Source organism: Camelina sativa, chromosome 1 (assembly GCF_000633955.1).
Source record: "Camelina sativa cultivar DH55 chromosome 1, Cs, whole genome shotgun sequence".
In the NCBI taxonomy this organism is placed as follows: domain Eukaryota; kingdom Viridiplantae; phylum Streptophyta; class Magnoliopsida; order Brassicales; family Brassicaceae; genus Camelina; species Camelina sativa.
The window spans coordinates 18590485-18616485 of NC_025685.1; the positions used below are offsets into that span (position 1 = coordinate 18590485).

The window sequence follows — 26001 nt, forward strand, 5'->3', positions numbered from 1 at the left end:
TGAGTCCTGAGAAAAACTTCAGGAATAGTTTGCGGTCTTCCCAATTCTACTTCCTGAAATGTTAGACAATGAAAAGGTTAGGAACCATTTGATGTCAAGTAATTAAACAATGAAAAGGTTATGATGTAATTCACCATCTCTTGTTCGATTTGTAAGTAAGACTTCGGCCCTGATACATGCTATGAGGGCCAAGACCATTACGGTCAGACATTCGAGCTGCTGAAGTGGTTGCACTCTTTGCCATGGCTTCTTCTGTGTTTCAATAGTCACACATTTCTTTCCAAATAGTTCTCTCAATCCACCTCGGTTTCACTTCCTCTCGCTGAGCTGCTGCCTTGGAAACCATGTCTTTCATACGGTTTTGACAAATGCTATAGAACTTTGCTTGAACCACACCGGTTAGAGAGGGATCCCAGGTGTGTGTTTTCTACAAAAGAAGACTAGTGTTAGTGTAAAAAAAACCAAGAAAAAAAATTATAAATACAGAAATCAAATTGAAAGGAGTAGAAGTTTACCGCGAATTCCAAGAAGTAACCTTCTCTTCTTGCATTCGGAACACAACCCCAACTGTAATATGGACCATCAAACTTGTTTGTAAACACTTTTGTAATCTTTCGGGTAAGTGATGACTTGTCTTTACCAAACCATCAAACACAAACAAATTAGTACTAAAATTCCAATCAAACACAAACAAATCGATCAATCAAGTAAAATTCTAATCACAAACAAACACAAACAATCCAAAATACAGAATTCTAATCCAAATTCTAATCACAAACAAACAAACACAATCAAATTCTAATCCAAAATACAAAATTCTAATCCAAATTCTTACCAAGTGGTTCCACGCTCTAATGAGGGAGTGAGGACAGTGGTATACTTCTCACGACTTGGTTGGACAAGCATGTCATGTAAAGAAGCGAGTACATCAGCTGGGAAATTTGATTCCCTTGCACTGTCATCCTCAGAATCAGCCTCTTCCTCATGTGAGTTTTGCGCTTGAGAACTGTGAAGCGGTGCAGAAGCTGCTCGAGGTTGACCAGGTTGAGAAGAGGGTGGTCGATGAGACTGTCGAGGTAGAGGAGAATCTCGAGGTAGATTCGAGACTTGAGTAGACTGACGACGATGATTTGTGACTGACGGTTGAGGAGACTCTCGAAGTTGACTCGAGAATTCTGGTGGATTCGTCGCGGAGGCGAGGTTGAGGAAGAGGACGCCTGGTTGGATCTTCGCCGAAAGGGGATGTTCCGGGAAAGCTCCTCGAGTGCTGGAATAGATTTGTCGGAGGTGGATAGTCTCGGTAAGAAGGTGTAGGTCTCGCTGGAGGCTGGAGGATTGGGACAGGAGTTCCCTGAGAATCAGTCTCTAGAACTCGATGGTTCGCCGGTGTGAAGGTATACTGGGGAGGAAGATTGGTGGGTCTGTGATTCGCCGTTTGTGACATTCCAAAGGTTCGATTAGAGGGGTTTCTTCTTCCTCCGCCTCTTTTCTTTACTCTAGCCGTCAAGGGTTTACGGTTTCGTCGAGTGAGAGGAAGAAGGAGGGTTTACGGTTTAGATCTAGGGTTTTGAGGTTTCGCCTTTTCGTCTCGAAGAAGAAGAAGAAGAAGAAATTGAGAAAAGAAATGTAAGATTAGGGTTTGTTCGGGGAAGAAAACGAAAAAATGGGTTTTCGTGTTTTGTCACGGCCTAAATTGTGTTAAGGCCCAAATTTATTAAAGCAGTCGCTAAATAGTAGCTCATTAGTCGCAATCTTTTAGCGACTGTCAAACTGGTCTCCAAATTAGTCGCAAATTGGCGACTACAGTAGGAAAATATGCATCAGTCTCCAATTAGCGTCTACTAGGCGACTGTTTTATTTTAGTAGCCATCCAGTAGCTAAACAATCCCAATTCAATCGCTAAATTTAGCGACTGTGTTTTTAGTCGCAAATTGCAGTAACCAATTCCATGTTTTCTTGTAGTGCACCTTATCTTCATTGAGGAAAACAACTTCATGCATATAGAGTACATCTGCTGCATGTGTCTCATTTAGATTTGATTCTTGGTTTTGGTTATACTCTGTATCGGTTTGTTGGTGCAAGTCGTCGCATAATGACCGGGTTTGTCGCATCTCCAACAAATTACTTTAGATAGATATTTCTTCGGTTGTTTTTGGTTCTCTTTTGTGGTTTCTCCTCCTTGGTTTTGGCCGTTGAATCTCCCTCGACCCCTGCCTCTACCGAAACCACCTCTGCCAAAATTGCCTCTACCGTAGCTTCCTCTACCATAGTTGCCTCTACCTCTGGATCCTCCTCTAAAACCGCCATATCCTCCACGATTATTAGAGGTATTAGTAAACATCAACTTCCCTTGATCTTCGACTGGACTAACTTCACCAATTCGTTCCTCATAAGCTTTTAGTCTTCCCACAATATCCACAAACGTTGTTGTGTTTAAATAAAGGACTTGTTCTAGAGAAGCTACCATATGGATAAACTTTGCTCTAGGCAATCCTGTGAGAAACTTCTTTACAAGTTTCGGTTCTTCGATGGTCTCTCCCAAAGAAGCTGACTGCGATGTAATCCCTGAGATCTTCCCAACAAAGTCATCTACCGAATCTGATTCACTCATCTTTAAACGCTCTAGTTCTGCTAACAAGGTTTGAAGTCTTGCCTCCTTTACACGTTCCGCTCCTTGGTGACGTGATCGAATGGCACACCAAAGTGATTTGGCTGAATCTTGCTCTCCTATTTGCAAGATAAGTGACTCTGGAACAGACTGAAACAGAAGGGCAGTCGCAATATCATTCTTCTTTTCATATGTGGCTCCAGGTTCGATTACATCCCACACTTCGCTGACTCGAAGTATGATCTTCATCCTCATCGACCAGACTGTGTAATTAGTTGGTGTGAGTAAAGGACATTGGATTGATGGTGCTCCAAGGTCCTTTGTTCGTAACGGTGGATTTGGTTCGGCTGCCATGCTTATCTCGAATCTTCTCCACCGATTTTTAGATCAGCAACACAACCTTGCTCTGCTACCAAATATAGGATTGAAAAACTTGAAAGTAAGAACACCTTTTCTTATTGATTTAGAAAACTTCTCAAAAACTAAATCTCTCTCAAGTCACACAAAACACCTCTCTATTGACCTCTCTATTTATAATGAATTAGACAACTCCTAATTCTAATAGGATTACAACACAAAGCCTTATCTAATAAGCTCCTTCTTATAGAACACTTGTTTGTGCATCCTTATCTCTTATCTCCTCAAGCACCTTCTTAATGAGATAACTTCAAATACAAGTTGGAATTATCCAACAGTATATTGGGGGAGTTGCTTATTAGGAGTTGGTATTATTCATTATTACCAACTGTTTTGATATGTCATTTGAAACTTATCCACTAGAAAGTTGAATATGAAATGTGAAGAACCAAAGATGCTACTTGATCCTTCAAATCTTTAAAAGTGTTTGTGTCATAACAAAACTTATCGACAAGTCTTACATTTGTTTAAGGTACAAAAAGGATACAAAGATAAATAAATAAATTCTTAACAGATCAATTTGTAGTCTCTCTAGCTACTCTTACATCAATGTTACAGAGCAGTTCTGGTTTCAACTGCAATGTTGATTTTGTTGATGAAGTCATCAACAGGAATGGTTCCAAGCTCTCCTCCAAACCTTGATCTAACGGTAACAGTTCCAGTCTCGACTTCCTTAGGGCCTACAACCGCCATTAACGGGATCTTTTGTGTCTCTGCGTTCCTTATGAGTTTCGGCAATCTCTCCCCATGGCACAACTCTGCCCTCACTCCACAAGCTCTCAGTTTCTTACTCACTTCCTTGCAGAACTCCAACTGCAAACCCCTCATTAAGTCAGAACTTGAAGTTGAGACAAAAGTTTTTCATCAAGGAATTAAGAGACGGCAGAAGTTAACCTGATTGTCTGTGACAGGTAAAACCCGGACTTGCACAGGAGAAAGCCATAGGGGAAAGTCCCCTGCATAGTGTTCTATGAGAACCCCGAAAAATCTTTCTAATGATCCCAATACCGCTCTGTGGATCATTATAGGACGTTTCTTGTCTGAGTTCGTGTCTACATAAGTAATGTCAAATCGCTGAGGAAGATTGAAGTCGACCTGCGTGCCAATAAGAACAGGTTAACAAAAAGAAGTTGCCTGGGATTTAATTACAAGAGTAGTTGAAACTTTCTTACCTGTATAGTTGAGCACTGCCATTTTCTTCCTAATGCATCTTCAATCTTAAGGTCGATCTTTGGGCCATAAAAGGCACCACCTCCTTCATCAACCTCATAGCTCCATCCCTTATCATCTAAAGCATCCCTAAGGGCACACGTTGCCTTTTCCCATATATCATCACCTCCAACTGATTTTTCAGGTCTAGTTGATAAGTTAACCTCATACTTGTTGAACCCAAACCTCGACAATATCTCTTCTGTGAGATCTAGGACACCTCTGATCTCATCTTTGATCTGATACTCTAAACAAAATATGTGTGCATCGTCCTGGCAAAGCAAAGGTTGGTTAAGTAAATTCCTAGTACTTTATAATATTCGGGTTAACTATTAGATTAAAGACGTCTGAGGTAACCTGTGTGAAGCCTCTGACTNAAGATTGAAGTCGACCTGCGTGCCAATAAGAACAGGTTAACAAAAAGAAGTTGCCTGGGATTTAATTACAAGAGTAGTTGAAACTTTCTTACCTGTATAGTTGAGCACTGCCATTTTCTTCCTAATGCATCTTCAATCTTAAGGTCGATCTTTGGGCCATAAAAGGCACCACCTCCTTCATCAACCTCATAGCTCCATCCCTTATCATCTAAAGCATCCCTAAGGGCACACGTTGCCTTTTCCCATATATCATCACCTCCAACTGATTTTTCAGGTCTAGTTGATAAGTTAACCTCATACTTGTTGAACCCAAACCTCGACAATATCTCTTCTGTGAGATCTAGGACACCTCTGATCTCATCTTTGATCTGATACTCTAAACAAAATATGTGTGCATCGTCCTGGCAAAGCAAAGGTTGGTTAAGTAAATTCCTAGTACTTTATAATATTCGGGTTAACTATTAGATTAAAGACGTCTGAGGTAACCTGTGTGAAGCCTCTGACTCGGAAAAGGCCGTGTAAGCTACCAGACAACTCGTATCTGTAAACTGTACCAAGTTCTGCAACTCTTATGGGCAAATCTCTATATGATTGTCGCTTTCTTTGGTAAAGCAAGATGTGGTAAGGGCAATTCATGGGTCGGAGTTGATATAGCTCATCCTCAATCTCCATTTGATCGTACATATTCTCTCTGTAGAAGTCCAAGTGACCACTGATCTTCCACAGATCAGCTTTGGCGACATGAGGGGTATAGATCAAATCATAACCATGTTCAACATGCATCTTCTTCCACGACTCTTCAATAATGTTTCTAACAATCGCACCTTTCGGATGCCAAAAGACTAATCCTCCTCCAGCTTCATCCTGCAGTGAAAATGCTTATGCAACGATTTCCCAAAAGTCTAATATCATTTTGAAACTGAATGAAAGCTTGGCTATACCTGGATGGAAAACAGATCGAGGTCTTGGCCAATGCGCCTATGATCTCGACGTTTAGCTTCTTCTTTGAAATGAAGATATGCTTTTAGTTGTTCTTCACTCTCCCATGCAGTTCCATATATCCTCTGAAGCATTTGTCTCTTTTCATCTCCTCTCCAGTAAGCACCAGCAACAGATTCTAGTTCGACAGCTTTCTTGTTTATCTTCCCTGTGGTCTCGACATGAGGACCAGCACAAAGATCCCACCATTCATTACCTAGATGGGCATTCGAACTGGCATAAGATGGGAGACAAGCTATTACCAAAACCAAATTACAAACAAATTAAAGAACTAAAAAAACCAAGCAAGAAGCTACAGCGTACCAATATGATAAACTGTAATAGGTTCTTCCTTAATACCCTCCAAAATCTCCATCTTATAAGGCTCGTTTATCGACATGATCCTTTTCTGCGCTTCTTCTCTAGAAACTTCTTCTCTTAAAAGTGGTAAATTCCGACTAATAATACGATCCTACCACATGAATACTTCAAAATATCAACAAACATTAACCCCTTAAAAGACTTCATCAGAAGAAGAAAAAAACTCACCATCTCTTTCTTGATCCTCTTAAGGTCTTTATCTGTTAGAGGCTCCATATCAAAATCGTAGTAGAAACCGTTATCAATCCATGGACCTATAGTCACTTTGGCATCAGGGAAGAGTTTCTGAACTGCCATAGCCATCACATGTGCACACTGTATCCACATAAATCACTCTAATTCAGCTCAATAAGCATAAAGCCTCAACATTTCACATGCAAATGGAATCAGAATCCAAACTTTTGCAAAACCCAACTTTGATTACAATATAGAAGTTAAGAAATTGATCAAATTTAACAGTTCTCCTAAATTCCACTAATCGAACTCAGACTCCCAAAACCAGAAACAGAGCCAACATAAGTGTGTACCGTGTGGCGAATTTTGAGCAGCTTATCGGATGATTCGTTACTAGGAAGCGGGACCGTTGCTGGTTCTGTTTTTTTAGGTCCGGTGCTGGAGATAGCCGGCTCGGTGGCGACGGCGAAGACGGTGGAGAACCCATGTCGCTGCCTTGGCCAGAATCGCCGAGTGGGAACGTAAACGAACCGTTTAAGAGAAGAAGTGAAGGAAGAGGGTTTGGAGAGGAAGGAGGAAGAGAAGAGAAGAGAATGAGAAGAGGCCATTAGTGTGACAAGAGACCCCCGCGAGAATGAGAATTCGCAGTGAGTTTATGGAAGAATCTGTGGTGGAAGTTTCTCTTTATAAGTGGATTGATGAATGGAGGAGAAACATAAGAACCACGTTTGCGTTTTGTTTTACAATCCTGATAAATTGCGTTTTCACAGTTTTTCTTCTTTGTAAACGAACATGATTATAAACCGAACCAATTATTTTAGAATAATTATGAACATTGAAAATTTAGAATAATTATGAACATTGAAAATTTAGGGGGTGTTATTGGATAGAGGTATTTAATGGATTTGAATTATTAGTGGATTCTAAAGTTCAATGGTTTTCTAATGCATTAGATTTGATGTCATTATAAGTAGATTTGAAAAGCATAACTGATGGATTTTAAAGTCATTATTAGTAGATTTTATTATTTTTTTCAAGTTAAATAAAAAATAAAAAAAAACTACCCATAAATTGTGTTGTGGACTAATAAAATAAACTACCCATAAAACTAATGTCAGAATTAAATAACTTCACTTACTATAATGTTACAAATTTTGTAAACACAAAATGAATCAATTCGAAAATCTTTTAGAACCTGCTAATTGGAAAGAGAGATTAGTAAATCAGGAGAGATAATGATATAGCTCATCAATAGGGGTACATGTACATCATACAATGTTATGTCTTCAAACAAAATAATTCAGAATGCTTTCATATTCTATCGTCTGAGAATTTAAGTACGAAGACAAGTTTCAAATTTGCTAAGTAACACAAAACCACCACAGATGATGCATTTGTCAACGACAATTAATTAACAACACGATGGATGCTTCTTCATACAAACCATCATGGACATATAGCCTGTAAGTGGCATGAGAGTGAGATACATACAAAAAAAAATTCAGACTGAAGAGCTTAAATCTAAAAGAAGAAAAAGCAAAACTTAATGAGAACCACAAGATATATGGCTAAAGCCGCTAAACAAACCGATATACACAATAGTAACAGTGTATGGGTTATGCTAGTTGTTCTGGGAAACAAGAAACCAGAAAGACAGAATCTCATAGACAGCTAATCCTAATGTTAAATGTCAAACACAACTACAGCTGCTCTTATCTTTGGCAGTAGTTCAGGATAGGCTGAGTGAATAAAAAAAAGGTAAAAGGTAAGCCTCGTCTGATATCTGAAATAGTACCCAAATTGGTGTTTTTGTCAACTGTTTGAGCAGTACTATGTTGCTCACCACCACAGAAGAGTTTGGAACCATACTGAATAGCTTTGCATATCTTATTTATAGCCTCAGTTTTGTTCAAATATAGGACTATAAGAGCAAGCTCGACTCTGGACAAATCAAATGTAGTCATGCTTTTTCTGTAAACAACAAAGAAGCCAAGATTCAACACACTTAACATGAGCTCAAACTAAACTATGAAACAAAATCAAGAAACATACTCCATAAGAGAAAAATGTGGATGGATCCTTTATGTTCCCTACTCCTAAATTAAACCCAGAAAACGTTAGAGATATAGGAAAAAATTCACCCTTTTAACCAAGCCACGTATGATTAACGAAAAACAGAGGAAAAATGTTAGCTTTTATCAATTTCAAGCCAAAATAAAAATACCTAGATTCAATAGGCAAAAAATAAGAATCCCAAATCCAATTTTACAGTATTACACATCCAAATCATCAAACACGTCAGAAATTTTTTAATCATACCTTAAAATTGTTGGATAATGGCACAACCATTGTCAACGATCTGAAAGTAGCCTTCGCCATAGGCTCAGAGTCAGAAGTTGATCTCTATAATGATGGCTCCGGTGTCGAGATTGTTCTCCAAAAGCTTCGAGAATAGCCGAGGAGAGGTATAAGATTACTTGACGGGAGCAAATTCTAGTAGCTCGTGGAGACGAATCTGCTTTTATTTCTTTCTTTGATTCTGAGAGAGAAGAGATATGAAATACTTGAGAAGAATGCTGGATTGTGTTTGTTCACGTTTTTTAAAGAAAAGTACAATGAAATCCAAAATGACACAAAATCAAATCCATATTGAATAACAGTGTTTTAAACGTACTTTAGAATACACAAAACAAATACATAATCCAATAACGGGATATTTTAATGGATTTTACCAAATACACAATTGAATAACAACAGATTTCAAAATACATCCAATACTTTTAAAAACCACAATCCAAAAACACCCACTTAGTTTTTAGTAGTTAACCCTAATTTTCTTATCTTATACTATAAAGCACAAGTCACATATCCAATAGAAATATGCCACATAAGATTTGTTTTCAATTTTTAAAATTAACTAAAATTAGTAAAAAATATATTCTCTACTTAAAAAAAAATTAACGTAACTTTCTCAGATTTTTTTTTACATATTTAATAAAATGTTATGAAACAAAACTCAGAAAATCCCTAAACTATTTTTCAAACTGCCATATCTTCCTCTCTTTTTTTTTTTTGTCAAAACGTAGATTAAAACATAGATCAAATGTTACAAAGGAAAGAGACAACAATGCCTCTTTTGCTGCCTTATCGGCTCGGAAGTTGTTTTCTCGTTTTACAAAGATGAAATCACAAACTAAGAAATCGAGAGATAGAGCAAGGATGTCGTGTTGAATCCCATAGAGTTCCTTCAGCTGGAACTCCGAATTGAGTGCTTTGATCAACTGCTGTGAATCTGAAGCAAAAGAAAGTTTCTGAAAACCAAGCTCCCGGGCATGGCGAAGAGCATGAAGCAAGGCCAAAGCTTCCGCCACTAGGGGGAGCTCACATTCGTCGCCACCGCTGTACCTTGTCTCTCAGAGGAGGGAAGGTGTTGCTCAAACATCCATCCAAAACCCGCTTGACTTGTTTCCTTATTCCACGCTGCATCAGAGAAACAGCTGATAATATTGGGATTTGAAAGGCTAGAATAGGTCGGTGGGGTTTGGGGATTGGGGCTTCTAGGGTAGATCTGAGCATTTACCCAGTTTCGGGCTTGGCTGATCACCTGAGTGGCAACCTCCTGACTAGGTGTTTGGGTCTGCTAAAAAATTCGTCTGTTTCTATTGGTCCATATCGCCCATAGGATCCAAGGGGAGATGGCGCCTTACGGCAATCCTGTCGGAGGTAAACAGCTTAGTTTATCCGCCGTCTCTAGTCCTTGTTGGAAGCTTATCAGTTGGGGGAGATTGAGATGATGCACTACTGGAAGTAAACCCCAGATTTCACTTGCAACAGGGCACTGAAAGAAGAGATGCAAAAGCGATTCCTCTTGATCACAGTGTGGACAGAAAGCCAACTGGTTGATGCCTCGGATCTGCAAGTTCTTTCCCACTGGTAATTCGTTGTTCATAGCTCTCCAGAGGAAGGTTTTAATCTTTGGTGCGCAATGTAGGTTCCAAATGTCTTAAAGCCACTTAAAATTAAGATGGGTGGGTGGTTGGGGTAGTTGGGTTAGAGAGTCTTTCATCATTAATGCTGAGTGGTATCATGTCTTTGCGCTGTACTCACCATCCTTAGTAGGCAGCCATAAAATTTTATCCTGAGCCCCCAATTTACTCAGTCTGAGAGAAAGAATATAGGATTCATATTGATGAAGGGTTTGGTGTATAAGATTTGAATCCCAATCTTTGGAGACAGGACACACAAGATCCTTAACAAGCATCTCTCTGTTTTGCTCCTCAGTATAATTCCTCTTTAAAAATGAAAAATCTAATTCACATTGTATCTTCTGCTTTCCATTAATTTTTTTCTCTCATATACATCGATTAAAAATTGTGTTGGAAAAAAATACTAATTGATCCAAGCTTATTGATGTTTTTTCGTCTTAGGGGGTGTTATTGGATTGTGGATTTTAAAGGAATTTGATGTATTTAGAAATCAAGTGTTATTCAATTTTGTATTTTATAAAAATCCATTAAAATCTAGTGTTATTTAATATCCACTGGATTTTGTGTGATTTTGGATTTCAACGTACTTTGATTCTAAAATACGAACAAACATAATACCACACTTTTCTCAAGCATTTCCTTTTGTTTTTCTCTCCCTCTCTCTTTAGATGGATCTCTAGCTTTTACCATATTATTGTTTGATTTTTTTTCTCAATCCTTTTATATAATCACACTTCTTCATCANTTTTTTTTTTTTTTTTTTTTTGTGTTCTATAACTTTTTTTCTGGGTTCATGATCTATAACTTTTTTTTTTTTGTGTTCATGATCTATAACTTTTTTTTTTTGGGTTCATAATCTATAACTTTTTTTTTTCTGGGTTCATGATCTATAACTTTTTTTTTCTGGGTTCATGATCTATAACTTTTTTTTCTAGGTTCATGATCTATAACTTTTTTTTTCTGGGTTCATGATATAATCACACTTTTTTTTTCTCAGTTCAATGTTTGTTTCTTCCGCCACAAACCCCATGTTAATTGAAGTCTTCCATGACCCTATGTAAAAGTCTTGATGTTGTTAATTTAATATGATTTTGGTGTATAACACAGTTTATGGATAATTTTTTTTCTTTTTTTCTATAAATATTTTTAAAAAAAATCCATAACAATCACCAAAAATATATTATCAATGACTTTCAAATCCACCTTATATGCATTATAAAATCCACACAAATACATTAAACTTTTAAATCCACTAATGTCCTGGGTTAATTAAAATCCAATAACAGCCTATTAGATTCACTTCTCTTCATTTCAGATTTATTGTCTTTCTTTTTTCTTTTAATTTCAAATTTATTGTTTTCTTCTGAGTTTTATTTACCTATCTTCTCTTTATTTCAGATTCATAGTTCATTGTGTATTGAACAACACAAGAGAGAGCTCCCTGTGTATCTCCAAAATTTGTTTACTGTATGTATAAGAAGAGTTGTAAGTTTTTTTTTTAATGTTTTTATTACAAAACTCAGTTATATGTTATCGTTCATTATCGCACTAATTTAAAGAATTTGATTTATTGTCGCCTCAAACAATACTAAATTAATGTTTTCTTATCATTCTTAGAAGGGAGATTCATCAAAATTTAACATATGTTATTAGGGAAGTCATAACTCAAAAAACCAATGGAACCAGTCCATAAGACGGGCATAATACTAGTTTTAATTATAATCATGCTAATGATATAAATAGAATCAATTTTCTGAAACGTGAAAACGTGAAACTTTTGAATGGTTAAAAATAGCGGAGTGAACTTTTTAAAACATGAAGAAGTGGTATACCATCATACATCATCATTTTCAAAATGTATGAAAACAATTCATGTCATACTGCACCTGTTAAATTTAAGATGCAACCATCCATACACTTTCTATCGCCTTTGGATTATTTGTGAAGACTAAACACATGAGTTCTCAAGTTAAACAAGACCATGCCTTTCGTGTTCCTGCTCCACAAGTGGATGATCTCAGAGTTCAAAGGATGCATTATCACTGGGAAATAATGGACTCTAATTTGACCAAAGACACAAACTTCACTTCCCAAAAGTGCTGCCATGCCTCTGGACCTTCAGTGTATATGACCAGCCACCAAACCCGTAATACACCGCGCGGTGTTCATCAATCATCATTCTCGCGGAACTCGTTGATATACAAAATAGACCCTTCCGAGGTTGTGATTGTTCTCCTAAAACGCGGTATGTCATAATCTTGTCCACTATCAGGGAAATATACGGCACAACACCCATCAGCAGCAGCAGCATGACCACCATAGAAGTCGTAGGCTACAAAAGAACTGTTGATATTTGAATCCCAGAGGAGAATCTCATTCAAAGCAATCAACTTGTGCTGATTGAACCATAAGTTGAAGAAAACTAACATTTCGAGTTTCCCACTTCACTATATCAGATGAGTAAATCGCAAAATCGACTTTAGTAGCATCGCGAGTGATCATCCACACAACCTTGTAACTCACAACAACACCACTATGAATTTTTGTAACCAATCCAATATCGTTGAAACTATCGTACCTCCATAATTTCACAAGATCTTGGCGATAAAGTAAAGGAGAGAGCGGGATTTGAAACCATTCTTGTGACAAAGGGTTTCCAACGTAATACATAGGAGCTCCATCCCTAGCTTCTACGTAAATCAAGACCCATCCATCGGTGTTATACCTAAGACTAATAGCTTCTTGATTGTTGACTCGACAAAGAAACTCACCAAAGATCCTGGAGAACGAGTAAGCCCCCATGTTTTGCATCCATGGTGACCCAAGATTTCAAGTGCCAGTTTGTGTGGTCTTGTTTGGATGATTGACCATAAGACAGAGGAAGATCAGCTGAGAGAGATGAAGTGGGTTCGGAAGGAATTAGAGTCGATCAAAAGTTTCCATTCCTCGTTCACGTAATCTAAATTGCGCGATGCTCTTCAAGGGAAGTCGTACCAACACTTCAAATGCGACATCTGGAATATCCATTTCTGCTAACAAACAACATACATAACCAATGAATTGAAAAGCTCCAACAACAAATTTTTTAATATTTAAACAAACCAATAAAATTATAAACCATTATAAAATTAGGAAAACCAAAGAAGAACAAGTTTTTTTATAATATATAGTTATAAAGCAATTAAATATAGGGTTTCATTTTCATGTATATGAAAAGAAAAAAAAAATAAAAAATTAAACTAATCTACGTATAAATTTATCAAAAATCTAATATACGATATTTTTCCTTGCGACAAAGATTTGAGTTCTAGCGCATAAAACTGATCGCTTGTTTGGCAAATAAATGTTAGGATGATACTTGGATTCACGATTAAGTCATTCACCTTTCTAATTTAAATCAATCAAATAATAACATATCATATTAAATAAAAATCAAATCTATATTTTAAAAAAACTTTAACAAAAAATAGAAAATATTTAGTTAAGTAAATCGAAACAGACATGTAATCTATTTTAATTGTAAAATATAAACTTTTTAACCCAAACAGATATGTATTTTTTTCTAATTGTAAATTCTAAGCCTTAATTCTCATTTTTCAACCTAAACCGACATGTAATCTCTTTTAATTATAAGATCTAAATCCTAATTCTCATTTGTCAACTCAAACCGACATGTAATCTCTTTTAACTGTAAAATCTAAACCTTAATTCTCATTTGTCAACCCTAACCGATATAGAATTTCGTTTACTTATGAAATCTAAAACTTATTTATAAACACACACTGACATATAACCTAGTAAATTAAAATTCAATAATATATTTTAGTTTTAAATTTAAACTCATATTTTAAACACATTAATAATTTATATAAAGTATGACATTTGCATGGTGAATCTACATGTCATATGGTTGCAACCATGACTTCGATGCTACACACTATACAATTCTTCAATCCATGCATCTCAACCACAGACTCAAACTTTGCATGACTAGATGTCTGATAAGTCTGCGTCTTTTGAAATTCAGCACATGTCATAGTGCCATTTAAATTTGCAGAGTATGCAGAAAACGTGTCACACACCCAGGGACGGAGGCAGTGTAGAAGCATGTAAGTCAATTTATGCCAGTAAAATTTTAAAATTAGTTATTTTTTTTTGGAAAAAAATCAAATTGATCCTTGTAAAATAGCACAATTGACCATTGTAAAATCTTTTTTTTTTATAACAGAATTGACTCCTTAAAATTTTTTTTATCCTGATGAACCGATTTTCTAGCTCCGCCACTGCACACACCATGCACTTTCTGAATCCTACATGTTGAGCATCAAGAAAGAATTTATTTGTATGTTTAAGCAGTTTGTGATTCGCCATTAAAGCGGAACATGTAGGTCTTGGTCAATAGACTTAGTCTTCAATGTTGATCTCGATGGCAATCTTGTGCTGGTCAATCTCACCAAGGCGTTCAGGGTCTAAAATACTTGCACAAGCCTCTCAATGAATTTATGGCTTGTAATCCTCTATTGGGCAGATTGTTGTTTTCCCACAGTGTTCTTTTTGAAGAATTCCTGATTGCAGACATGTCGGAAAAGGTAGAAACACTCATGTACATCGAAGTGCAAATAGATCCAAAAATCACAAATAGAGTAATCAACTTATGGGTAGGGTAACTCTTTATAGTGTAACGTTCATAGCTCTATTAACTTCACACTTCAAAATAATCCAAAATAATTGTAAGCTTTTGGTTTGATATTTGTTCTGTCACTATATGAAATTCAGTAAAGCAAAGTTCAGTATCTCTTATATATTTAATATCTACGTTGTTATATATTGCAATATTTTTTCTAATGCTATAACAATATTGAGGAATTAATTTACAAACGTTAAAGTTAGGATACAATTTTTTAAAAATCGCAAAATTATTCTCAAGCTTTGACGTTTGTAAAAGAAAATGATCACTAAATTCTTCAAGTTTTGCAATTTTGTAAAATTATTCCTCAACTTTCATTTTTTCAATTAATTCTTTAAGTTTGCGTTGAAGCAAAAAAAAAAGTGTACTTTGTGGAAACAAAGAAGTCCATTCAAGGGCTTTTTCTAAAGAATTATCTCTGTTTATATGTTTGAACAATGTATTTATTTTGCAAATATGTATATAAATTATATACCGCTAAAAAGAAATCCCCTAATTTTCTGCTAAAAACGCAAATCCGTAATTTTCCTGCCAAAATTCAGAATTTATTATTTTCCCGCTAAAAACCGTAAATTTCCCGCCAAAAATGTAAATCCACAATTTTCCCGCCAAAATGCAAACCTGTAAATTTCCCGTCAAAATGAAAAATCCACAATTTTCTGCCAAAAACGCAAATCTGTAATTTTTCCGCCAAAATCTCAAACCTACAATTTTCTCGCAAAAAAAAGCAAACTCGTAATTTTCTGCCAAAATCCCAAATCCGTAATTTTCCCACCAAAACGCAAACCGGTAATTTTCTCATCAAAATCTCAAACACACAATTTTTCCGCCAAAAACGTAAACCCATAATTTTCCCGCTAAAATGCAAATCCGTAATTTCCACTTAAAGTTATGTGATGTTGATGGTGATAATAATGATGATGGTGAAAACGATGATATAAATTAATTATAATTATTTTTATGTTAAATATTAATTAATTTATAGTGTAGTGGATTAATCCAACTAATCATCTAACTCATTTAACTATATGGATTCATGGGTTGATCTAACTCAATTGTTAAATGAGTCAAGTTAACTCATAAACTCATTTAACTTTAAACTCATTGGATATTAATAAGTTGAGTTGTGTTGGGTTTACCATTTTGACACCCCTATATATAATACATTGTTGACATCCTCGAGACCATTGTTTTTCAGACTACAAAAATGAAAATGTTGATTTAATCACTCACAATATAAAATACTTCCTTTTAAATTTTACTTTCACTTTTTACTGGTGAATGATAAATTTATTTGATCATTCAAACATATAGAGTTATTTACCAACTATAAATGAAAAAAAAAATTAAGAATAAATAAAAGAAAATTTTGAAAATTTGCAAAAAAAGATTCAACCAAGACTAACAACAACCTTCAAATTAGTCTTTAACATTAGGTTAAATCGGTTTGGTTTATTCGCTTTTTCAATTTATCCATTTACATAAAAAATTTCAATATTGAACCGAATAAAAATTCAGTTTGTTTCGGTTCCGGTTTATTCTGTTATGAATTCTTTTGTCAAAATTTTGCGCTACAATGTCAATTATGTGTTATATAATGCTGGATAAAATCCATACTATATAATTTATGACATATATATATATATATATTAATCTAACGCAGGAAGACGTTATTCAACTAAACTGTTTTTGTGTTGCATTCTAATAAAAATTGTAGGGATTAAGTCATCTCGATGACAAATTAATGTATTAACTTTGATCTCTGATCGTTAAAACTGACATGTATCACGATCTAGTGAGTCACTAACTTTGAAAACCAAGCAAGATATTAATCATAGGAGGAAGATGTTATTCAATTAAACAGTTTTTGTGTTGCATTTTAATAAAAATTGTAAGAATTAAGTCACCTTGATGACAATTGACAAATTAATGTAAATTATGTGGTAAAGTAAGGGTTAAAACTTAAATTGACTATGGAGCTCTATAATAGTGACACATTAAGTTTTTTTTTGGCCAAAAAGCTTCCCTATAAATATATAGGGGATTTTATATTTATTGTGCTACCATGATTGTTTAAACTTGTGCCTTTGGAAGAATGGTGAACATACAAGTTTTTTTTCTTACAATTTTTCATTTGTTTCCTAGATTGAAGAGAAAAGTTAAAACAATGTTTAACACTGAACAAAATTGTTTTAAGCAATAGCTTCTCATGTTAGCAGAGAGTTTGATGGGGTTTTTGATGAACTAGTGTGTGTGATGACTTCATCCAATAACTTCAAAAGCTCGGCTCGACGGAGATCTGTCACCGTATACTCGAGCGTAACCTGCCGGGTTAAAGAAACTCAGTCTAGTTTAAGCCAAAAGGAACAACCTTGTTGGAGACCGTTATAAAGTAGTAACTAACTACGTTACCTCTTTGAAGATACTGCTGTAAGAAGACTCCTCGAAGCCCTGCAACAAGCGAGAAGTGTGCTTTGGCCCTTTTTCTAATGTATAAATCCAGGCATGGAGTACATACAATTGAGACAAGAGAGTGCGTTATTCATACCAGCTTGCGGAATAAGCAGAGGGAAGCTGTGTTTGAGTCCCCAATCTTGGCTGTAAACTTGTGAATCTCCAAGTTCTTGACACCATAAGCCATCATCATCAATACAGATTCCTTTCCTAGTCCTTTACCACGGCTACTCTACCAAAGGTTGTAACAAAAGTTAAGAATCATGTGCACAGAAGTAACATCAGCTAAAATGAATGAAACATGTTAATGTTTCTGAAATACCTTCTGGCCTCAGCTATCATTATTTCAACCTCTGCAACCTTACGATCATCCACATCATTCATGTAAATATTCACATCACCCGTCATCGCTGCACAAAAGCTCCGGTTACTTATATACAATGACACAACTTGAAAAAGATATACAGAGAAGAAACACAAGAGAACATCCAAGCTCATCTAAATAGACTTCTTTTTTAACAACCTATTCACCAATGATCTAAACCACTAACAAAGAAGCAGTCTTGTAGATATGTTCTCATTTCCAGAGACTATGCCCACTTTGTGGTAAAGAACAGCAGCTAGATGGAGTGATGCATTGTCACAGTAGCTAGATAGAAGATTCCATACTGATGCCATGCTAAAGTAATCTCCTTTAACTCAGGACACAAATAAAGTAACTCAGGACACAAACCTTCTACGTGCGGTTCGCCATGNACCACGGCTACTCTACCAAAGGTTGTAACAAAAGTTAAGAATCATGTGCACAGAAGTAACATCAGCTAAAATGAATGAAACATGTTAATGTTTCTGAAATACCTTCTGGCCTCAGCTATCATTATTTCAACCTCTGCAACCTTACGATCATCCACATCATTCATGTAAATATTCACATCACCCGTCATCGCTGCACAAAAGCTCCGGTTACTTATATACAATGACACAACTTGAAAAAGATATACAGAGAAGAAACACAAGAGAACATCCAAGCTCATCTAAATAGACTTCTTTTTTAACAACCTATTCACCAATGATCTAAACCACTAACAAAGAAGCAGTCTTGTAGATATGTTCTCATTTCCAGAGACTATGCCCACTTTGTGGTAAAGAACAGCAGCTAGATGGAGTGATGCATTGTCACAGTAGCTAGATAGAAGATTCCATACTGATGCCATGCTAAAGTAATCTCCTTTAACTCAGGACACAAATAAAGTAACTCAGGACACAAACCTTCTACGTGCGGTTCGCCATGAGCCAAGTCTCCCTTTATGAAATCCTTGTCCAATACAATGAAAGTCCTCTCTGAAACCAACAACAGAAGAACAAGAAAATCAAACATTTTTCAAAAGAAGACGGACCTAAACAAATATATAAGATCCTCAACCTCAAAAGACATTATATAGCTAGTATCCACGAACTTGGAGAATTGGAGTAATCAATTTCACCAAACAATAATAAAGATCAACAAACTCAAAACAGAGAGAATCAAAATTGAGTTTCTACAGTAGTCTAAAAACCAAAACCCTAAAACCCTAATCGAGTAAAGCTGAAACTGATCAAATCAAGATAAAGACGATGGAAGATTTAAGAGATTTCTGAAACGGGTTTAGATTTTTTAATTACTATTAGGATCTTGAGTCCAAGAAAGCTGCATCTCATTCTCCTGCTCAAGACTCAACGGCTCAGATCCCGTAGCTTCAAGAAGCGCCGAGTCTTGCATCCAGGTATGGTACTTTGGAACATGTTCCGCCATGTACGGAACCAAAACCACTCTCTTCCCTTTCAAAGTCACCTTCATCGCCATCGACTGCCTGTCACCTCCTCTTCTTCTTCCTCTCCTCCTTTTCATTAGAGCGAATCAGAAATGACTAAAAAATGTTGTCGTTTTGGATTCTTTTATTCACGTCATATTTTATCATTAATTTATATCATAAAAAGATGCCCAAAAATATTACACAACCAACCAACTGTGTCTTGTAGTGTTGTGGTGAGTGATGATGAGTTTGTTTCACTTAGCTTCAAAGCAAAGGCTTCCATTAGAAAAAATCATAATTTCCAACATAAAATACCAAAAAGGCGTCATTGATGTTTCTAGTGGTAATCATATTTCTTAAGTTTCACTACTCATATAAAGAAGTCCAAAAAATAAACAGAGATGATCAAACAATGGGGACTTTGATTCTAACATTCTTGCTTCTTCTAGCAACAAAGCTTCCTGAAACACTCGCCGGTCACTGCACCACCACCACGGCGACAAAAACTTTCGAGAAATGCATCTCTCTTCCGACGCAACAAGCTTCAATCGCGTGGACATACCACCCACACAACACTACTCTCGACCTTTGTTTCTTTGGAACTTTCATCTCACCTTCAGGATGGGTTGGGTGGGGGATTAACCCGGATTCTCCGGCTCAGATGACAGGCTCTCGAGTCCTCATCGCCTTCCCCGATCCGAACTCCAGCCAGCTTATTCTCCTTCCTTACGTTCTTGACTCCTCCGTCAAACTCCAGAAGTCTCCTCTGCTTTCTAGTCCGCTTGATCACCTCCGTCTCTCTTCCTCCTCTGCTTCCCTCTACGGTGGTAAAATGGCCACCATCAGAAATGGCGCTTCCGTTCAGATTTATGCCACTGTAAAGCTCTCTTCGAACAGTACCAAGATCCACCATGTTTGGAACAGAGGTCTTTATGTCCAAGGTTACTCTCCTACTATTCATCCCACTACTTCCGTCGATCTCTCCTCCTTCTCAACCTTTGATGTCACTTCAGGTATCTAAATACTTTCTCAATATCTAACATATGCAATATAAAATCACATCAAGTTTGATCTTATAACTGTTTGTTTCTACAGGATTTGCAACGGTTAGTCGAAACAGTGGTTCAAGAGCTTTGAAAGTGACTCACGGAGTACTCAACGCGGTGGCATGGGGCTTTCTCCTTCCAGCTGGAGCAGTAACAGCTCGATACCTCCGCCAAATGCAATCGATCGGACCAACTTGGTTCTACATTCACGCAACCATACAGCTAAGTGGTTTCCTCCTTGGAACTATTGGCTTCTCCATTGGAATTGCGCTCGGACGGAACTCTCCCGGAGTGACCTACGGGTTACATCGTAGCCTCGGGATAGCTACGTTCACTGCAGCGGCGCTGCAAACACTGGCTTTACTGTTCAGACCAAAGACGACCAACAAGTTCCGGAGATACTGGAAGTCTTACCATCATTTTGTTGGGTATGCATGTGTGGTGATGGGTGTGGTGAATGTGTTCCAAGGGTTCGAGGTGTTGAGGGAAGGTCGATCATACGCGAAGCTTGGTTATTGTCTGTGTCTGTCGACGCTGGTTGGTGTCTGCGTGGCCATGGAAGTGAACTCGTGGGTTGTGTTTTGTCGCAAGGCTAAAGAGGAGAAGATGAAGAGAGATGGTTTGACTGACGATAGATGCAGCAGTGGGATTCATAGTTAGGTCTTGTATCCTAATTATAAGATATACAGAGAGAGACAGTACACCTTTATATATCTTTTCTTGGAACCTAAAAAGATCTCATGTACAATGTACATTTTTAAGGTGTTCATATAAGATCTAGATCTTGATTTTGTTATATTTGAATATCCTAAAAATAGCAGATATGAGTTTTTTCACATAATTGAAGCACAGTAGGATCGGGTTTAAAGTTGACTTACCTAAAATTGTGGATCCATCATTTGCATCACATGGAGAGCTCAGACGAAGAAGATATAAACCAATTAGTACACAGAACCATCCACTTTGGTGTGGCTATTCCAAAGATATTACATGAACACCTTTTAAGATAACTACAAAAAAAAAACATCAAGACAAAGATGCAAACTAATGATGTCAGAAAATCGGCATACATATTGGTCGAATTTGAGAAAGATCATTTGGATTCAGAATAAACACTCAAAATCATGTACTCAGCGGCTGGCTCAAGAAGATTGTGCATAATATTTATGTTATCTACTACTTACATTAAAGATTTGATTAAAAAAAAAAAGAATTAATCACAAGTTCACAACTCAAGAAACTCCAAGCCCATTAGTGTCACAACAGAGAGACAGATTTCAGCAAAATGGAAGTAATAAAACTAAACATGAATGCAATATTCTGAAAATGACCTATGTCCTATTCCTAGCCATCAAATTTCGTAAGCTGAACCTAACAGATACACAGATGAGATATTTCTTCTCCAGTTGCAAAGTGGTTTTTGCAAGCCACATAAACAAACTAGAACATGAACTGTATGTATTTCAGCGCTTGAGGTCTTAGAATACATAAAGTTCAAGCTTCAAAGATAAATATGAGTAGCTCTATTCTTTTCATCACGAGGACAGTAAGAATACTCACCTTATGCTTAAGATAACTGGAGCGTCTTGGTCACTAATTCGAAGGAAAAGCTCTGAGAAGCTCTCCAATGTTTAATGTATTTTCAGCTCCCACACGAAGTCATATAAATTCTTTAAGGCTTCTAAGAAACCTTCATGAATGAAGCTTGAGCAACAAATATCCTGTTTGAGCTCTCCAGTTAATTCTCCTCACCATCGCCACGCTATGAAGCAAAAATACTGAAGCATGAACAGAACGTATCAGTGACCTGTTCCATTGTTTCTCAGACTGAAATTATATTGTTTGGCTAACTCCCAAATAACCATCGTATCCATTCTCTTTCATCATCTTCCTGACTCTAACTACGTCTTCCCACATTTCTTCTGTTGCATATAGGTTAGACATCAATACATATAGCCCTCCATTCCTGTAATCTAACATAAACATTTTCTTAGCTACATATTCCCCAACCTCTAACTCTCTCTGAACAATACACGCGCTAAGCATAGCACCCCATACTGCAGAATCAGGCTTTAAATCCATCTCCCAAATTAAATACAATGCCTCAGTAAACAAACATGCTCTACACAACAAACCAACCATAAGTGCGTAATGCTGTAAACTTGGTGATATTCTGAACTCCTTGATCATTGCTCTGAAACAATTTTTTCCTTCATCGACAAAGCCTCCATGGGTACATGCAGACAGAACCCCCAAAAATGTGATCTTGTCAGGTTTCAACCCCCTCTCTCGCATTTCCAAGTAACAAGAAAGAGCTTGATTTTGTAACCCCGATAAGCTATATCCTGATATCATTGAGTTCCATGTTGCTGTACATGGAGCTTTTATACTATTGAACACACTTTCCGCTAGTACTTGGTTTCCACATTTGGCATACATGTCTATCAGAGCAGTGCAAACAAAATTCTCATCTTCAAAATTGTTCCTAAGAGTATAACCATGAAGTTCCTTCCCCAAATGCAAGCAACAGATCTGGGAACAGCCAGCAAGCAAACTTGCTATTGTAATGGCATCCGGCAAAAGTCTGCCTCTTAACTTCATCTGATGGAACACCTCAAACGCTGTGTGTGCCTTTCCAGACTGTACACAACCAGATATCACCGAGTTCCAGCTAATAAGAGGAGTCTCCTGCAGTTGCTGAAATAAAAACAGGACAGTCTCTACATCATCAAACTTAGAATACATAGTCATCAGTCCATTAACAACCAGTGTTTTTGTGCACAATCCGCTCTTGATCGCATAAGCATGTAATGACATTCCTATATCAATGTGGGAAGAGTTTGTACATCCATGGAGAATTCCAACCAAAGCTACATCATCAATTTTCATACACAACTGACACATTTTAGAAAAATACACAACCGCTATGTCCATATCTCCTTTCTCAGCATAGCTTGAAACAATCGAAGTCAGACCAACAATACTATCTTGGTCAGAAGACGCGTAAAGACGCTCTGCTGAATCCGAATCCCCACACCTTGAATATGCACAAACCAAAGAAGTATTTACAGAATTATCATTCACCATTCCACATTTAACAACAAGACAATGTAGTGGCTCGTGACTAACATGAGCAGAAAGGAGACTAATGATAGTGACTGGACTAATCTCCACGTTCTTCTCAAACATATTCTTGAAAGCAGTGATGACCTCTTCCTGTAAACCACTCTGGCTATAAGCACCAATCATTGTGTTCCAAGAAACCGTGTTTTTGTCTTTCATCTCTCTAAACAATACTTCTGCTGATTCCAACTCTGAACACTTTGAATAAAAAGAAATTAGCGCATTTTTCACCTGAGAATCAAGTTCAAAGCCAGACTTTGCAGCAACACCATGAACAGACCTCCCTTGAGAAACAAACCCACATGTTCCACAAAAAGGCAGCAAATTCCCAAGCGTAGTAGCAGAAGGAGAAAAGCCTCGCTGAAGCATTACAGTAAAGAGCTTCCACGCGTCAGACTCATAACCGTTTCGTGAATACCCACAGATCAACGCATTCCAAACAACGGTATCTCTCTCAGGCATTTCGTCGAACAAGACTCGTGCACTCGTCACGCAACCCATCTTTAAGTGCAGATCAAGAAGAGATGTTTTCACGTAGACGAATCGATCAAGACCTGATTTTGTGAGATGGGTTTGGACTTGTCCGACTTGTGACTTGAAAGAATCGAGAGAGGTGTGATGATGATGAGGTGATAAAGAGGCGGTAGAGGATTGGAGAAAGATAGACATGGTGAGATGATTTGGTATAAGAGAGGAACGGAGTAAGTCACGGAAGATAGTGAGAGGAGAAGAAGAAGAAGAAGAAGAAGAAGAGATATGACCATGAATACAAGATTTGAGTAGAGAATGGAAGTAAGAAAGGTCTCGACTGACTGGTTTGGTAATGAGCATGCTCTCTCTCTATTGTCTTCTTCTCTTGTGTTTTTCTCGTTGTGTTAGAGAAGTAAGAAAGGTCTCGACTGACTTTGTTCAAAAAGAAAGTCGCGAAGAAAGCTTTTACTTATTATTATTACCCGAACTGATCTTTGATCAAGCAAGTATGTTCTCCTTTTACAGATTGGTTACGTTCATACATCTTCAAACAAAAGAAAAAAAATAGAAAGTAATATTTAATTATCTATTCGTTGTTTTTAACATGATATTATTTTTTTTAGATTTGTGTTCTATAATTTACATTTAGTGCATAAATTTGAGGGGGTAGGATTAATATTTGGAGTTTTGGGTTCATTTTTTCCTCTTTTGAGTTTTGGGTTCATTTTTTCATCCCTGAGAAGGTGGAATCTACCAGTCCCAAGCACTTGCATTCTATGTCAAGCAAGTGATGAATCCAGGGATCACCTGTTTTTTATTGCACTTACACAAAAAATCTCTGGTTAAGTTTCTTTGCTCAATTCCAGCCACCTCCGAGCTCCACTTTCAACAACTTCTTAATTTGGATCAAGAGATCCTCTTCAAACGCTAAGCTCAACTCAGTCTGCAAGCTCATTTTCCATGCCTTGATCTATACCATTTGGAAGGAACGAAATGCTCGTCTTCACACCCCCACAATGCGCTCAGAGGCCCAACTACAACGGGAAGTCCAGCTCCTTCTCCGCAGGAAATTACTAGGCCTAGATCGCAAGGAGGATACACGACGCTCCACCAACATGCTTCATGACTCATATCTTGCTATATGGTTCACTCATTTCCAAACTCCATGATTTTCTTTATGCATTGTAAACTTTGTTTCGATGTATCTCGCAAGCTCCACTCATGTTTTGTATCTGATGCTTCTTTCCGAAACTAATAAAATCGGTATTTAAAAAATAATAATAGTAATAATAATAATTACAATATATTAAATTAATTTTTAGAACTTTTTTTTTAGTTTCGATTCTCTATTTTATATATAGGGTGTAATTTTAAATGGTTATTGTTTAATATTTGAGGTTTAGGGTTTAAAATTTAATCATTTCATATATTCAAAAGGTGTATTTTTTAAAATAGACACCATGAAAGGGTATTTTTGAAAATTGACATATAAAAAGGTGTATTTTTGCAAATCTCCCATAATTTTGTAAGAATATTATCTTTCAAGAGATTAATTTCTCTAATGCAAAAGTTAATAATAATAATAATAAATATAATAATAATAATTTTCACCAATAATAATAATAATAATGAAACGACCCAATCCATTTTTTTAATAATTAATAATAGATATAATAATATTAATAGTAACTAATTAGTTAGTGGTCTCATACCCAATAGCAAGCTAATCACAATCAAACCAAACAGCGGAAATGAAACAACAAATACCGATATCCAATAAGCACCAATAACCAATATTAATCATAATAAATATCCAAACATCATGAATCAAATAACAACTCTAGCAACCTAACAAGCCAGACAACAACCAACTGAACCACTAGAACATCCTCCTCTTCATTGCCTTGATTCCACGATCACATTTTGCTTTTACCTGCACCACAAACACAAATTGCAATGCATGAGTCTTTTATAAACACTCAGTAAGGAAATCCTCCCATCTATTGGGCTATACACACAAACAATAGAGACATCTCTAACCATCAACCAACAATCAATAACCAAACAACACCAAACCATGATTCTGCATCGACCGACACCAACCATGCAACGACCGACACCAATTGGGTTGCATCGACCGACACAAGGATCACTTACATCGACCGGCACTCACAATGCATCGACCGACACTCACACTGCATCGACCGACGCATGTTCGACATTACGCGAAATCCCTGATTGCATCAACCAACGCCTCCACATGGCATCGACCGATGCTCCTAGGTCAATCCGCGTCG

General features: G+C 36.8%; 5 protein-coding genes across 5 annotated transcripts; 1 reads left to right on the forward strand and 4 right to left on the reverse strand.

The window, feature by feature from the left end:
- Positions 3427-6809, reverse strand: LOC109124504 (threonine--tRNA ligase, chloroplastic/mitochondrial 2-like). The gene is made up of 8 exons (XM_010414096.2): positions 6498-6809; positions 6139-6285; positions 5914-6061; positions 5553-5806; positions 5098-5475; positions 4704-5012; positions 3920-4120; positions 3427-3838 (listed from the first exon to the last, which is right to left on the reverse strand). The coding sequence occupies exons 1-8, from the start codon at positions 6750-6752 to the stop codon at positions 3578-3580; spliced, it is 1953 nt and encodes a 650-aa protein (XP_010412398.1). The 5' UTR covers positions 6753-6809; the 3' UTR covers positions 3427-3577.
- LOC104709561 (putative F-box protein At3g23950) lies at positions 12299-12932 on the reverse strand. Its single transcript, XM_010426153.1, has 2 exons — positions 12579-12932; positions 12299-12526 (listed from the first exon to the last, which is right to left on the reverse strand). The coding sequence occupies exons 1-2, from the start codon at positions 12930-12932 to the stop codon at positions 12299-12301; spliced, it is 582 nt and encodes a 193-aa protein (XP_010424455.1).
- LOC104698690 (N-acetyltransferase 9-like protein) lies at positions 16887-19205 on the reverse strand. The gene is made up of 6 exons (XM_010414100.1): positions 18934-19205; positions 18541-18612; positions 18130-18217; positions 17366-17498; positions 17230-17268; positions 16887-17141 (listed from the first exon to the last, which is right to left on the reverse strand). The coding sequence occupies exons 1-6, from the start codon at positions 19157-19159 to the stop codon at positions 17025-17027; spliced, it is 675 nt and encodes a 224-aa protein (XP_010412402.1). The 5' UTR covers positions 19160-19205; the 3' UTR covers positions 16887-17024.
- On the forward strand, positions 19391-20908 carry LOC104698704 (cytochrome b561 and DOMON domain-containing protein At2g04850-like). The gene is made up of 2 exons (XM_010414115.2): positions 19391-20077; positions 20160-20908. Exons 1-2 carry the CDS (start codon positions 19396-19398, stop codon positions 20768-20770), a joined length of 1293 nt encoding a protein of 430 aa, XP_010412417.1. The 5' UTR covers positions 19391-19395; the 3' UTR covers positions 20771-20908.
- Positions 20677-24185, reverse strand: LOC104698697 (pentatricopeptide repeat-containing protein At2g04860-like). The gene is made up of 3 exons (XM_010414109.2): positions 21671-24185; positions 20989-21120; positions 20677-20780 (listed from the first exon to the last, which is right to left on the reverse strand). The coding sequence occupies exon 1, from the start codon at positions 24062-24064 to the stop codon at positions 21944-21946; it is 2121 nt and encodes a 706-aa protein (XP_010412411.1). The 5' UTR covers positions 24065-24185; the 3' UTR covers positions 20677-20780; positions 20989-21120; positions 21671-21943.